Source organism: Lathyrus oleraceus, chromosome 6 (genome assembly GCF_024323335.1).
Source record: "Lathyrus oleraceus cultivar Zhongwan6 chromosome 6, CAAS_Psat_ZW6_1.0, whole genome shotgun sequence".
Classification (NCBI taxonomy): Eukaryota; Viridiplantae; Streptophyta; class Magnoliopsida; order Fabales; family Fabaceae; genus Lathyrus; species Lathyrus oleraceus.
The window spans coordinates 358639731-358651089 of record NC_066584.1 but is presented as its reverse complement, the minus strand read 5'-3'; the positions used below and the strand labels follow the sequence as shown (position 1 = coordinate 358651089).

At 35.7% G+C, this 11359-nt stretch overlaps 2 protein-coding genes across 2 annotated transcripts; one reads left to right on the top strand and one right to left on the bottom strand.

The window, feature by feature from the left end:
* The first annotated feature begins 1342 nt into the window (after positions 1 to 1342).
* LOC127092267 (exocyst complex component SEC15A) lies at positions 1343 to 4369 on the top strand. Its single transcript, XM_051031113.1, has 2 exons — positions 1343 to 1538; positions 1851 to 4369. Exon 2 carries the CDS (start codon positions 1886 to 1888, stop codon positions 4259 to 4261), a length of 2376 nt encoding a protein of 791 aa, XP_050887070.1. The 5' UTR covers positions 1343 to 1538; positions 1851 to 1885; the 3' UTR covers positions 4262 to 4369.
* A 439-nt stretch (positions 4370 to 4808) lies between these two features.
* Positions 4809 to 7404, bottom strand: LOC127092266 (transcription initiation factor TFIID subunit 13). Its single transcript, XM_051031112.1, has 5 exons — positions 7134 to 7404; positions 7007 to 7044; positions 6845 to 6904; positions 6668 to 6742; positions 4809 to 5207 (listed from the first exon to the last, which is right to left on the bottom strand). The coding sequence occupies exons 1-5, from the start codon at positions 7237 to 7239 to the stop codon at positions 5073 to 5075; spliced, it is 414 nt and encodes a 137-aa protein (XP_050887069.1). The 5' UTR covers positions 7240 to 7404; the 3' UTR covers positions 4809 to 5072.
* Between the last annotated feature and the right edge of the window lie 3955 nt (positions 7405 to 11359).

Sequence of the window (11359 nt, the reverse complement as noted above, 5' to 3'; positions counted from 1 at the left end):
TCAATTGGGTCACTCATTGTGGGGCGGAGGTAGTAGAGACTAACATGTGGTTGACGACTGAGAGGACGGATTTTGAAGATTCGCGCCAATTCCTAAGAAAAAGACATTGGAATATCAAAAACTAAAGGGATAAGACAGGTTAAAGACGTACAAACTTCCACTGAAGTTATCACATATTTAGTAAATCATATCTACAAGAGTATCACAAGCTAAGACTCGGTTATACTGAACCAGTCTTGAGAGGAAATTGTTCATCTCTAGGCCGAGATAGGAAGAGTATTTGCCCGTTAGGATGTTGGGTTATGGTATGATTGACCCAATGACAACATATGATCATGATTGTTCCTCCCTGACCTTAGCCTCGAAGTTTATCACAAATCCTGGAGTCTAGTAAGACGAAGATATTTATGACGGTATAATGCCAGGGCAATGAAGTTAGAAAGAAAAATATCAAGCTTATGCCAACCATTCAAAGAAGGTTCTAGACCCTAGGAAGAAACCATGGGCTTTTCCGAGAAAAACATATGATAAAGGGGGGTCGTTAGATGAGAACTAATTATATTCTGACATTTGTGCACTTGATCGGTGACGAAGGTCGTTAGTTTCCATATAAGGGACGGCAGACAACAAATCAAGGTACACACTCTCTAAACCTAAAAACATTATCTTTTGTTTTATACTTCACCTGACTTGGATGTTGGAGTGTTTGCAGATAGCACCCTCTCGTTCTCTTCAAACCAAGAAGAAATCTTCAAAGTCATAACACCTTTAAAGATTGTCATTTTATAAATCTCCAACTTACCGTTGAAATATGATGTTTTTAATTTTAAATAATATCTCGAATAATATAATGATTAATTTGTAATTAATATGAGTTTAACTTTTATTTACTATAAGTGGAACAATTTACACAATCAATTTATCCTTTCGGTGAATAAAATATTTTTAGCATTTCTATGAATTAAATTCTTATATTTTTTAAATTTTATTCTAAAAAATAGTTTATAACAATATTATAAATCATTTTAAATATTGTCCACGTATTAAAAAAAATAATTATTATTATATAAAAATAAAAAAATATTATTAATTTTATAAAATTATTCTTCATTGATAAAATTGAAAAATATAAATTTAATAATTGAAAAGATAGATAATAATAAATTTTTAAAAATTTAATAAAAAATAGATTAATTATTTATTGGTAATGTAAAATAATTTATATTATAATAAATAAAACAATTTATAATAAAAAACAGAGTATATAATTATCCATCTTACATAAATTACTAACTTGACGTGGCTAATTCTTTTGTCAAAATTTTAACATGATTTTGTGATCTGAAAATGCCTTATCGGCGTTTCTTAATCCCATCTCATGCACAACTTCATTCAGGTTCTTCTTTCTTGTTCCAAGTGATGATACAATAGAATGCAATCTAATCTACGTTGGAAATTTTGTCACGATCAATAAAAACCTTGTGTTCAACCACTCCAATCTTTTATCACAAGCTTCTGAAACGCTTCATCACATTACGGTATTTATTCATTTATATTTACATTATTTCCATATGCAATCTCACACTATGTTTGTGCCATTTGCATTGTACATTTTTGTGTTATAATCCCTTTTTTCATCAATCTATTTTTTCTGAGATTATTCACTTATTTGTGGTGGTGATTCAATGTTTGTTACTCTAATTATTTAGTTATAAGTTCGGTTATGAAACATAGACACCAGACGCGCGACACTAACATGTTACTATAGTAATAATTTGAATGTAACTAAATGTGTCAATATCATTTCAGGGATTGTTACATGCAATATATGATTGTTATTGTGATTTCAGATTTCAGGGATATTTGTTCATTCATTCATGTGAGAATGGACGCGAAAACAAAAAGGAGAAGTGAGATAGAGCATGGCGACGAAGGTGAGGATTTGGTTCTGGCAACTTTGATTGCCAATGGAGATGATCTTAGTCCTCTTGTAAGGCATGCGTTTGAAATGGGACGCCCGGAGGGGCTTCTTCGCCAGCTTAACTTCGTGGTTAAGAAAAAAGAAGCTGAAATTGAAGATATGTGCAAGACTCACTATGAAGAATTCATTCTCGCAGTTGATGAACTTCGCGGCGTGTTGGTTGATGCTGAAGAGCTAAAGAGTGAACTCCAGAGTGATAATTTCAAGCTGCAGCAAGTTGGAACGGCCCTTCTTGTTAAACTTGAGGAGCTTCTGGAATCTTATTCTGTCAAGAGGAATGTGACTGAAGCTATCAAGATGTCGATGAACTGTATTCAGGTGTTGGAGCTTTGTGTCAAGTGCAATAATCATATTTCTGAAGCACAATTTTATCCTGCATTGAAAACTGTTGATTTGCTTGAGAAGAGTTATATGCAGAGTATTCCTGCTAGAGCTCTTAAATTGGTGATTGAGAAGAGGATTCCTTCGATAAAATTGCATATTGAGAAGAAGGTATGTAGTCAGGTTAATGAATGGATGGTTCTTATACGAAGTTCTTGTAAAAAAATCGGGCAAACGGCGATCGGTCGCACTGCGTCGGTTCGTCAAAGGGAAGAAGAAATTCTAGAAAGGCAGAGAAAGGTTGATGATCTAAATATTTCAGTTGCCGACGATAGGGTGTATAGTTTGGATGTTGAAGAAGTTGATGATGATTCTGCAATGCAATTTGACCTCACGCCGCTTTACCGTGCTTGTCATATTCATAGTTGTATGGGGATCCTAGAGCAATTTCATCAGTACTATTATAAGAATAGATTGTTACAGTTGAACTCCGATTTGGAGATATCGTCATCGCAGCCTTTTGTTGAATCGTATCAAACACTTTTAGCGCAGATTGCAGGGTATTTTATCGTCGAGGACAAGGTTTTAAGGACTGCTGGAGGACTACTTGTAGAGGATCAGGTGGAAATAATGTGGGAGACTGCTTTGTCGAAAATGACATCAATGTTGGACATGCAATTCTCACATATGAACTCTGCCACGCATCTTCTCTTGATTAAGGATTACGTTACACTTGTCGGTTCTACTCTTAGAAAATATGGATACGATATCAGCCCTTTACTGGATGTGCTCGATAGCTGTCGCGACAAATACCACTTGCTTCTTTTGGCAGATTGTAGGCGGAAAATTATTGATGTTATTGAAAATGACTCATATGAGCAAATGGTGATAAAAAAGGAAACTGATTATGAGAATCATGTTCTGTCATTTAATCTTCAAACTTCTGATATTATGCCCGCTTTTCCTTACGTAGCGGCGTTCTCTTCGATGGTACCTGAAGCTTGTCACTTCGTGGGGTCGTTCATCAAAGGCTCTGTTGATTACTTGTCTCATGGTGTAAGAACGAGTTTCTTTGATATTGTGAGGAAGTATTTGGACAAGCTTCTGATTGAAGTGTTGAATGAAACATTACAGGACACAATAAATGGTGGAAATATCAGTGTGTCTCAAGCTATGCAGATTGCTGCAAATATTTCTGTTTTTGAAAGAGCTTGTGATTTTTTCCTTAGGCATGTGGCTCAATTATGTGGAAAAGGTGTCTCGGTTCGATCAATCGAAAAGCCTCAAGCTGCATTAGCTGCAAAGGTGTTACTGAAAACTTCAAAGGAGGCAGCTTATATTACCCTACTGAGTTTAGTCAACACGAAATTAGACGACTATATGAAACTCACAGACAATGCTCTTTGGACTACGGAAGAGCCGAAACCGAATGGAAACGAGTACTTAAACGAAGTGGTTTTTTACCTTGATTCGCTTATGTCTACGGCGCAACAAATTTTACCCTTGGATGCTATGTATAAAGTTGGAACTGGTGCACTTGAGCATGTTTCCAATATAATTGTGGCTGCTTTTCTTAGTGATAGTGTCAAGAGGTTTAACGCTACCGCAGTTATGAATATTAACAACGATCTTATGATGTTGGAGGGTTTCGCGGACGAGAAGTTTTATTCTTCTGGATTGGGTGAAATCTACAAGGGATATAGTTTTAGGAGCTGTTTGATAGAAGCAAGACAGTTAATCAATCTTTTGTCAAGTAGTCAACCTGAGAATTTCATGAATCCTGTCATAAGGGAGAAAAATTACTATGCACTTGATTATAAGAAAGTTGCTAACATTTGTGACAAGTTCAAGGATTCTGCTGATGGCATATTTGGAAGCCTTTCAAATAAAAATACAAAGCAAAGTGCTAAAAAGAAATCAATGGATATGCTCAAAAAGAGACTAAAGGATTTCAATTGATGATTAATTAGGAAATGTGTTTTTCATTTAATGAAGTGTTTAGTTGTATTGATTGTTTCTTCTATTATGGATGATTAACTTCAGAATGATTAGTGTTTCTATGTTGGCCCTGACTTGTTTTTCATTAATAAAGAATCTTTTCTTGTCTGGTTTCAATGAACTGCTTGTTGCTGCTATATCTTTTCTAATCCTACACACCAAAACCACATGCAATTTGCAGTATATTTGGTCAAGGGAATGAAATAAGTTAGTTTTTACAAGTAAACAGTATGTTTGGATAAATGTTTTTTTTACAGGAAAAATGATTATTAAACATGGTTTTGAACATGTGAAATTAATTTGATTAAAATCAATTTTAAAGTGAAGTTATTTATTTGCATTTAAATGTTTTTTCTCTAAAGCATGCCTTACGCCATACTATTTTTTATTACTCTGGTCAAACAAAGATTTGACAGCAAAATCAATTTTAATTCAAAGAGCTCAACATCTAATTTTAACCAAAATCATGTTATGCGTTATGAAAGAGTTTGAACACAAATTCAAACGCTAATGCAGGAATGGGTTATAGACATTATATTCGAGTACTAACATTAAGTACATGTTTGGGAGAGCAGTGAAATGCCATTTTACTGTGAAAAAACAAAACAAAGTGAGCTTAATATTCATGCCTGCCATGGATATTTCACGGCCAAAACAAACACGTGCTATTTAAGTTGCTCTCAAAAGTGAAATACATGATAACCAACAAACTAAGAACATGTCAGTCCTAATCTAGAATGCAGCTTCATTGTATTTCAACAATCTTAATCATTCATCCTTCTGCAGGTTCATCCCCCTCAAAAACCTTCCTTAGATTTTCTTCATCGTGTTCAAAAAGTTTTCTTGCTTGTTTCAGCTCTTCATTCATAGACAACAGTTCTGTGCAACGGTTCAGTTTTGGCATATCCTGCAGCAAACAAGAAGTTTTATGAGTCTTCGTCAAAATATCAAGATTAATGAAAAATGTAGCAGGAGCAAGTCTTGTCATTTTAAACTACTATCAACTGCATATGCTCAACTCAAAGAAAAATGTACTTCCTTTTAGTGCATGTGCATCATAATTCATAACTATTAAAGTTATATCTCAGAATTCCTGGCCACGTGAGGAAAGGTTTAAGCCGAAGTGTATTTGAGCCTTTGAGGAACGAGAAAACTATCCTCTGCAAGGAGGATGCAGCAACATATTTTATCTTATAGTGGTAGCACTTGATAACCCTCAAGACAAAGTTCAGCCAACCCCATGTTTGATTGATGATAAGAGATATAATGCTGATATGATAAATTGCCCTAGAGCTATAAAATCTATGGAAGAGAGGAGGGAAGTCTCAACAAAAATGTGGAAAGAGAACCAGAGATACATGTACAGCATAATCATGGATGAGTGGTCCAATGAAGCACACCATGGTCAATTAAGTTTCAGATATAGTGGAAACGTGTCCAGCTAGTAGAGTGCTAACAGGGGCCATATTCATTGTTAATGAATAATAATGCAGACTAGTCAATAGCGGCCAATGGCAGTGCTATCCCACTATAGTGGAGCGGAGGCCGACCGCTATGGGAAGACCCTTACAGTGCATAACATTATTGTGGGCACTATAGGGTATATAGCTGATAACGAGGGCAGTGCGGTTCCGGCCCGGAGCGGTTTTTGTCCCACTATCCCTTTTCCCCTCTGAAAAGCTGAAATTACCCACTTGAATTTAAAATGTTAAGGGTAATTTTGGGTTTTTCGATCAAATTTGAGTTGAGACTCAACCCTAACCTTCCTTCACCAACGTTTATGCACTTCAGTCATTCCAAAGAAAAATCACAAGTTTCTCCCTCACCTCTCTCTCCACTTCGTTCTTCCAATTGCACTTCATGTATTTATAATTATTATTCACGTAATTTGTCCAAAAAATATCAAATAGTGGCCATCCCGCTATCCCAATTTTGCAGTCGGCTGCTCCGCTCTGCTATTTGGAACTGACTACTCTAATGTACAGTAGAATTACCTTGTTGATTCCACGAGTGCAGTGATTTAAGGCAAAGTTATTATAGTTCCCAACTTCATATTTGACAGATACATGAGATAACAAAATATACCAAATATTGAACCAAGACAGGTTATTAAGGATTAGGAAGTGATTTACTGGTTTGAAGTTTAAGGCCATTAATAGCGACTATGGTTCTCAGGTGATTTCTATTTGATTCATTTAATCGGTTTTGCATTTCTCTTTTATAGCACATGGTTCCCTTGAGAATAATGACAACAGCATGTATGTATGTATGCATGTAGCATTCAATTTCCAGCAGTATTTTAAGAAAAATACAGATAAATGTTCCCCGAGTTCTATATTTGCAACTTTTATTAACAAAAAAGAGTACCTTGCGAATCAAATAGAGGAAATCCTCAACTGATAACTTCCCCCTCTGTGATCCAATATCTTGTGCTTTATGTACCTTAACAAAAAGAAATTTTGCACAAATAAGAACAAAGGCCAACAACTCCATGACAAGAGTGAGACTGAGTTGAAAAATCAAACACATTAGAAAGATTGTTACCAGTTCTGTAATATATTCTACAACGATGTCATCCATGAGTGCGACACTTTCAGGAAGTGGCTAATCCAAGTGGAAAACAAGAACAAAACTTCAAATTAACGATTCACGTGAAAAGAATTCCATAACCTAGACAACATAAATTTTAGGAAAAACTAAAATTACATTAGGATCATCTCCGAAGCCATACATCATGTGCTGCACTACAGAAACCAAGGAAGGAACAAAGATTAGGAAGAGAGATAGGAAAAAAGTAGAGTGAAATTGAAAAGTTGGGAAGAAAATTAGTTACATTCTCTTTGGAAAACTCCTCTTTTGCGCTTGGATGATGAAGATTCTGAGGGTTGTGCGGAAGCTGTTTTTGATTTTGAGGAGGCTATTGCCGATGAATTGCTCATTGTTGTTTAGGTCTGAATGAACTTTGGGTATGTTGTTTCTCTTCCTTTCAACGGGTTGTGTTTTGTTGTCGCTCGTTTGAATGGTTATGTTATATATCGGGGATTTCTCTTATGTTTCTCATTCACACGCGATTTAAATACTTCAATACTTACATCTATTTAGATTTTGGATATCATATTCGGAAGCACCGATTTATGATTGATCATTAAAATATTTTGAAGATCTATCTTCATTTATTTATTTTTAGTTATATCTCTATAATATATTAAAAAAACATATTTTATATTATGTTTTGTTTACGCGTGTTCAGATATTTTATATTATGTTTTGTTTACGCGTGTTCAGATGAAGATTTATAAGCGTTATATATTGTGTTATGTGACGAATTTAAATGATACAATTGATATTCAAAGAAAGACGAACATAAATATATATGGTCCAAAAATGTTATATATAAATAAAAGAACAATAAATGACAAAAAAAATCGAGAACAGCGATAAAGTAGCATGATGTCAAAATAAAATACAATTCATAGTACTACTACTATATACTAATGTACTACTGTATATGTCGGGCTACATTGCCTATGTCTCATCTGCCTGCTCTGCCTCCCCGATCATCAATCCATTCTTCCTCCAGCATTGTCTTCGGTACATCAATGCCTCATATGCCTTTGTCATGATGCATCTAGGACCTTCCTCACATCATACCCATTAGGGAAGATACCTCTGTCAATATCTGACTGTGCAATCTCCACGATGCGACGACATCTAGGCAAAACATCCTCAACATGATCTAACTGTGCATGCTCCTCATCCAGTATCTCTTGATGAGTCAGCCTAGGTTGGTCTCCTGAAGCAGTCTGGCCATATACGGATGTGACACCCTAAAGAACCACCTGATGTACTTGTCCACGTAGCTCTAGTCGTTTGGGGCTTTGGTACTTCGTGTCTCCTCCAGTACCAGATGACTCTCATAATCATGAAACATATCATTCATCTGCCTACGTGTTAAAGTAGGTGGAGCATAGACAACAGGATGTATGGGAATGGTCTGAGTGTAGCCGAATTTCTGCATGATGCGCTCGGGCAGATGAGGAGCAGTGAGACGTGATCCGCAAGTCAACCATCCAGAGTATAACATTATCTCGTCAAATGGATGTGTCTCACGGTGATCGACATAATTGTTGAAGTGCATGTCCTCGATAACTAAGTAGTCAAGTACACTCTGAACAGCTCAGTCGCCTGGTTCCCTCTAACAGGGAAATTGCAGTAGCATGCGACATATCCTCAATGTAAGTCGGTACACTCGTCCAGACGGAGATGTGCGGGAAGTGCTGAAGGATCCAAGCCTGAAAAGTTTGGAACACACGAATCATTTGTAATAGCGTTGTAAAGATGAAATGAAAATGACACAGAAAGATTAAAAGTTCAATAAATATTATAGTCAGTAGTGTGATGTTTCCTGTAACCTGCTTCGTCTTCCACCTACAGCCCTTTGATAGCTTTGAGTACAATTAAACCAACACAAACGGCCCGTCAATTGTACTAATGGATCCGCTCAAAATCTTGGAAGTACCGTAGGTAAACGACATATGTATAACTAGCACTCTTGTCCATAAAAATCATAGTACCAACCAAATATAGCAGGTATGCTCTCAAAGCATGCCCTCTATGGAGCCCCACTTGTTCTTCATCACATGTAGTCTGATGTGCTCTCCGAAGCTCATATGTATATACTTTTTTCAAGTATTCAAATCTAACATGAGCCTCCATGGTCATATCCAACTCATTCATTGACTCTCCTGGGTCAACCCCCAGATAGTCTACCATCATCTTGAGTGCCTCATCTTTACTAATCCTTTCATGATCTAGGAGTCTCCTCCTGATCGAAAGATGTAGCAAACACAACATATCGTCAAGCGGGAGGTGAAATGACGAGGTCTTTGAGTTCAATCTCTCCATGACTGCATTAAACATCTCGTGGTTGACTGTAATATAATTGGTCATGCACAAGTCCTTCAGGCCAGATAAGGACAAAACAACCTGAAACCAATCCTCATTCGGTCGAGGCAAGCCAATAGTCTTTCGCCCGTGGTTAATAAACTTCAGCGGATCACGATCCTGGAAAAAAATCAATGTCACAAACTTGTCAATTAAAATAAACGTAAATTAAAAAGAATGAATCTAACAAATGTTACCTCTTTGTCCCAAATATGTCTGGAGGTATGGTCTGGGTACATAGGCAGTAGTGACAAATCTATAGGGCCTCATACAAATTCCTCTAGCTCAGCATCTACAGCAGTCTCACCCTCTAGAGGTGGCACTAGCTCGACATTATTAGCAGTGGTGCCTCTGATACCACTGGTGACTCGGATACCTCAAGCACCTGAATAGGTGAAATCTGGCGTCTGCGGAAGGATGGAGGGAGTGATGTGTCGGTAGGTGAACCTCATCTCCTACGGGAAGAAGAAGATGGAGAAGCATGAGGAGAAGCACGAGCCCCAAAAATAGATGGCTCTGCATGGCTAGAGGGACTAGGAGCTTTCGAAACCTGTTGACTCTTCTCCCGCCTCATTGATACATGTTGTGCAACCCTCATGTGCCTCAATCTATGTGACTATCAGCCATTATGCCTATAAGTTAAAGTAAAATAGACAATTAGTGCAAGCATACAACACCACAAGCAACAAAAAAAACAAGAAAGTAACAGAGAAAATTCCAGAGATGCATCTCCGATTGCTGAAAAAATAAAACGTAGAAAAATTTCAGAGATGCATCTCCGGAACTTTCTGCAACTCAGAAGCTATGTCAATGGCGGTAATGCAGACATGAAAACGAAAAAAATATAGCATTGATCATCATTTTCAGCCAACTATCATATTTTACACTATGTCTAAACTATCAATCATCCAATTTCTACTCATTTCCTAACTTATACATCAATATCTACTCATTTATAAAAAAACTCAAAAACTATTCAAAACATCAAAAAAGTTACAATTTTTCACTTTGCTTTAATGTTGGATGATGTTTCTGATGTTGAGTAAAGTTCCTTTGACCATGGTTGCTTGATTTTGGACTTGTTGGTAAGAATAAATTTGAGAGTTTTGAGTGTTTTTTGAGAAATATCAGAAATGAGGGAGAGGAATGGTTCTTGTGCAATATAAGCTCCAAATCGTTTCAGAGATGCATCTCCGATATTATTCTATAGATGCATCTCCGGAATATTTTAATGTTAACTTAGGATTGAATACGGTCGGAGATGCATCTCTGAAATCTGAGGGCATTTAAGTATTTTCACAGAGTAGTTAAGAAACATATAGGGTACATTAAAAAATCCCCTATATATAAACCAGAAAATAAATTATTGCCCAAAATAACATTAAATCGGGTTTTCTATAAAAAAAATTAAAAAAATGAGAAAATGAGATATTGCTCTTTGATTTAATATATTTAATTCTTGCTTTTGTTTAAAAAACGAATTTCACAATAAGGATGACAACCAATTGTTTGGTTCCATCCTACAAAAATTTGGAAAATTAAGGACGATATAAATAAGAATGGTAAAAGGTAGGATTTGGACATAATATTATCTACTTGTTCTCGTATACGTGGTTTGAAAATATTATTGTACGTGAATTCATATTTGCGTTGACATCAATGTTTGTATCTGTATTCGTACTCTTATTATATGGATACCTAAGTACCCATATTCATACATATTTATCCATATTTTTAATAAAAAGTAATTGATCAATTATAATTTAGGTTTAATTAGTGTCAAACTCCTTTAACTTAATTTTATGTTCCACTTTAGTTCCCTATCTAATAAATATTACATATTAGTTCCTTGAAAATAAAATTGTTAATCAAATTAGTCCTTACCCTTAAATTTCTTGAAAAAAAATAATTTCGCTTATGTGGGGATGACAATAATGTATTTGTTAATAAGTTAAGTCAGCATATATACTAAAAAAATTAGCATTTTATTCAAACTGAAGAGATTTTATTTTTAGAGGTTAAAAACTCTCGCAAATCATTATTAATGTGTAACAAAATATAACTCTTCATCAACTTCTTTCTCGTGTCACTTTTATTGGACATGTCCAATTGCAG

Excerpts from the sequence above, each read along its gene's own strand:
- LOC127092266 (XM_051031112.1), bottom strand. The coding sequence starts at position 7,239 with ATGAGCAATTCATCGGCAATAGCCTCCTCAAAATCAAAAACAGCTTCC. Across the intron at positions 7,045-7,133 it reads AGGAGTTTTCCAAAGAGAAT|TGCAGCACATGATGTATGGC; the intron begins GTAACTAATTTT and ends TGGTTTCTGTAG. Across the intron at positions 6,905-7,006 it reads GCTTCGGAGATGATCCTAAT|CCACTTCCTGAAAGTGTCGC; the intron begins GTAATTTTAGTT and ends CACTTGGATTAG.
- LOC127092267 (XM_051031113.1), top strand. The coding sequence starts at position 1,886 with ATGGACGCGAAAACAAAAAGGAGAAGTGAGATAGAGCATGGCGACGAA.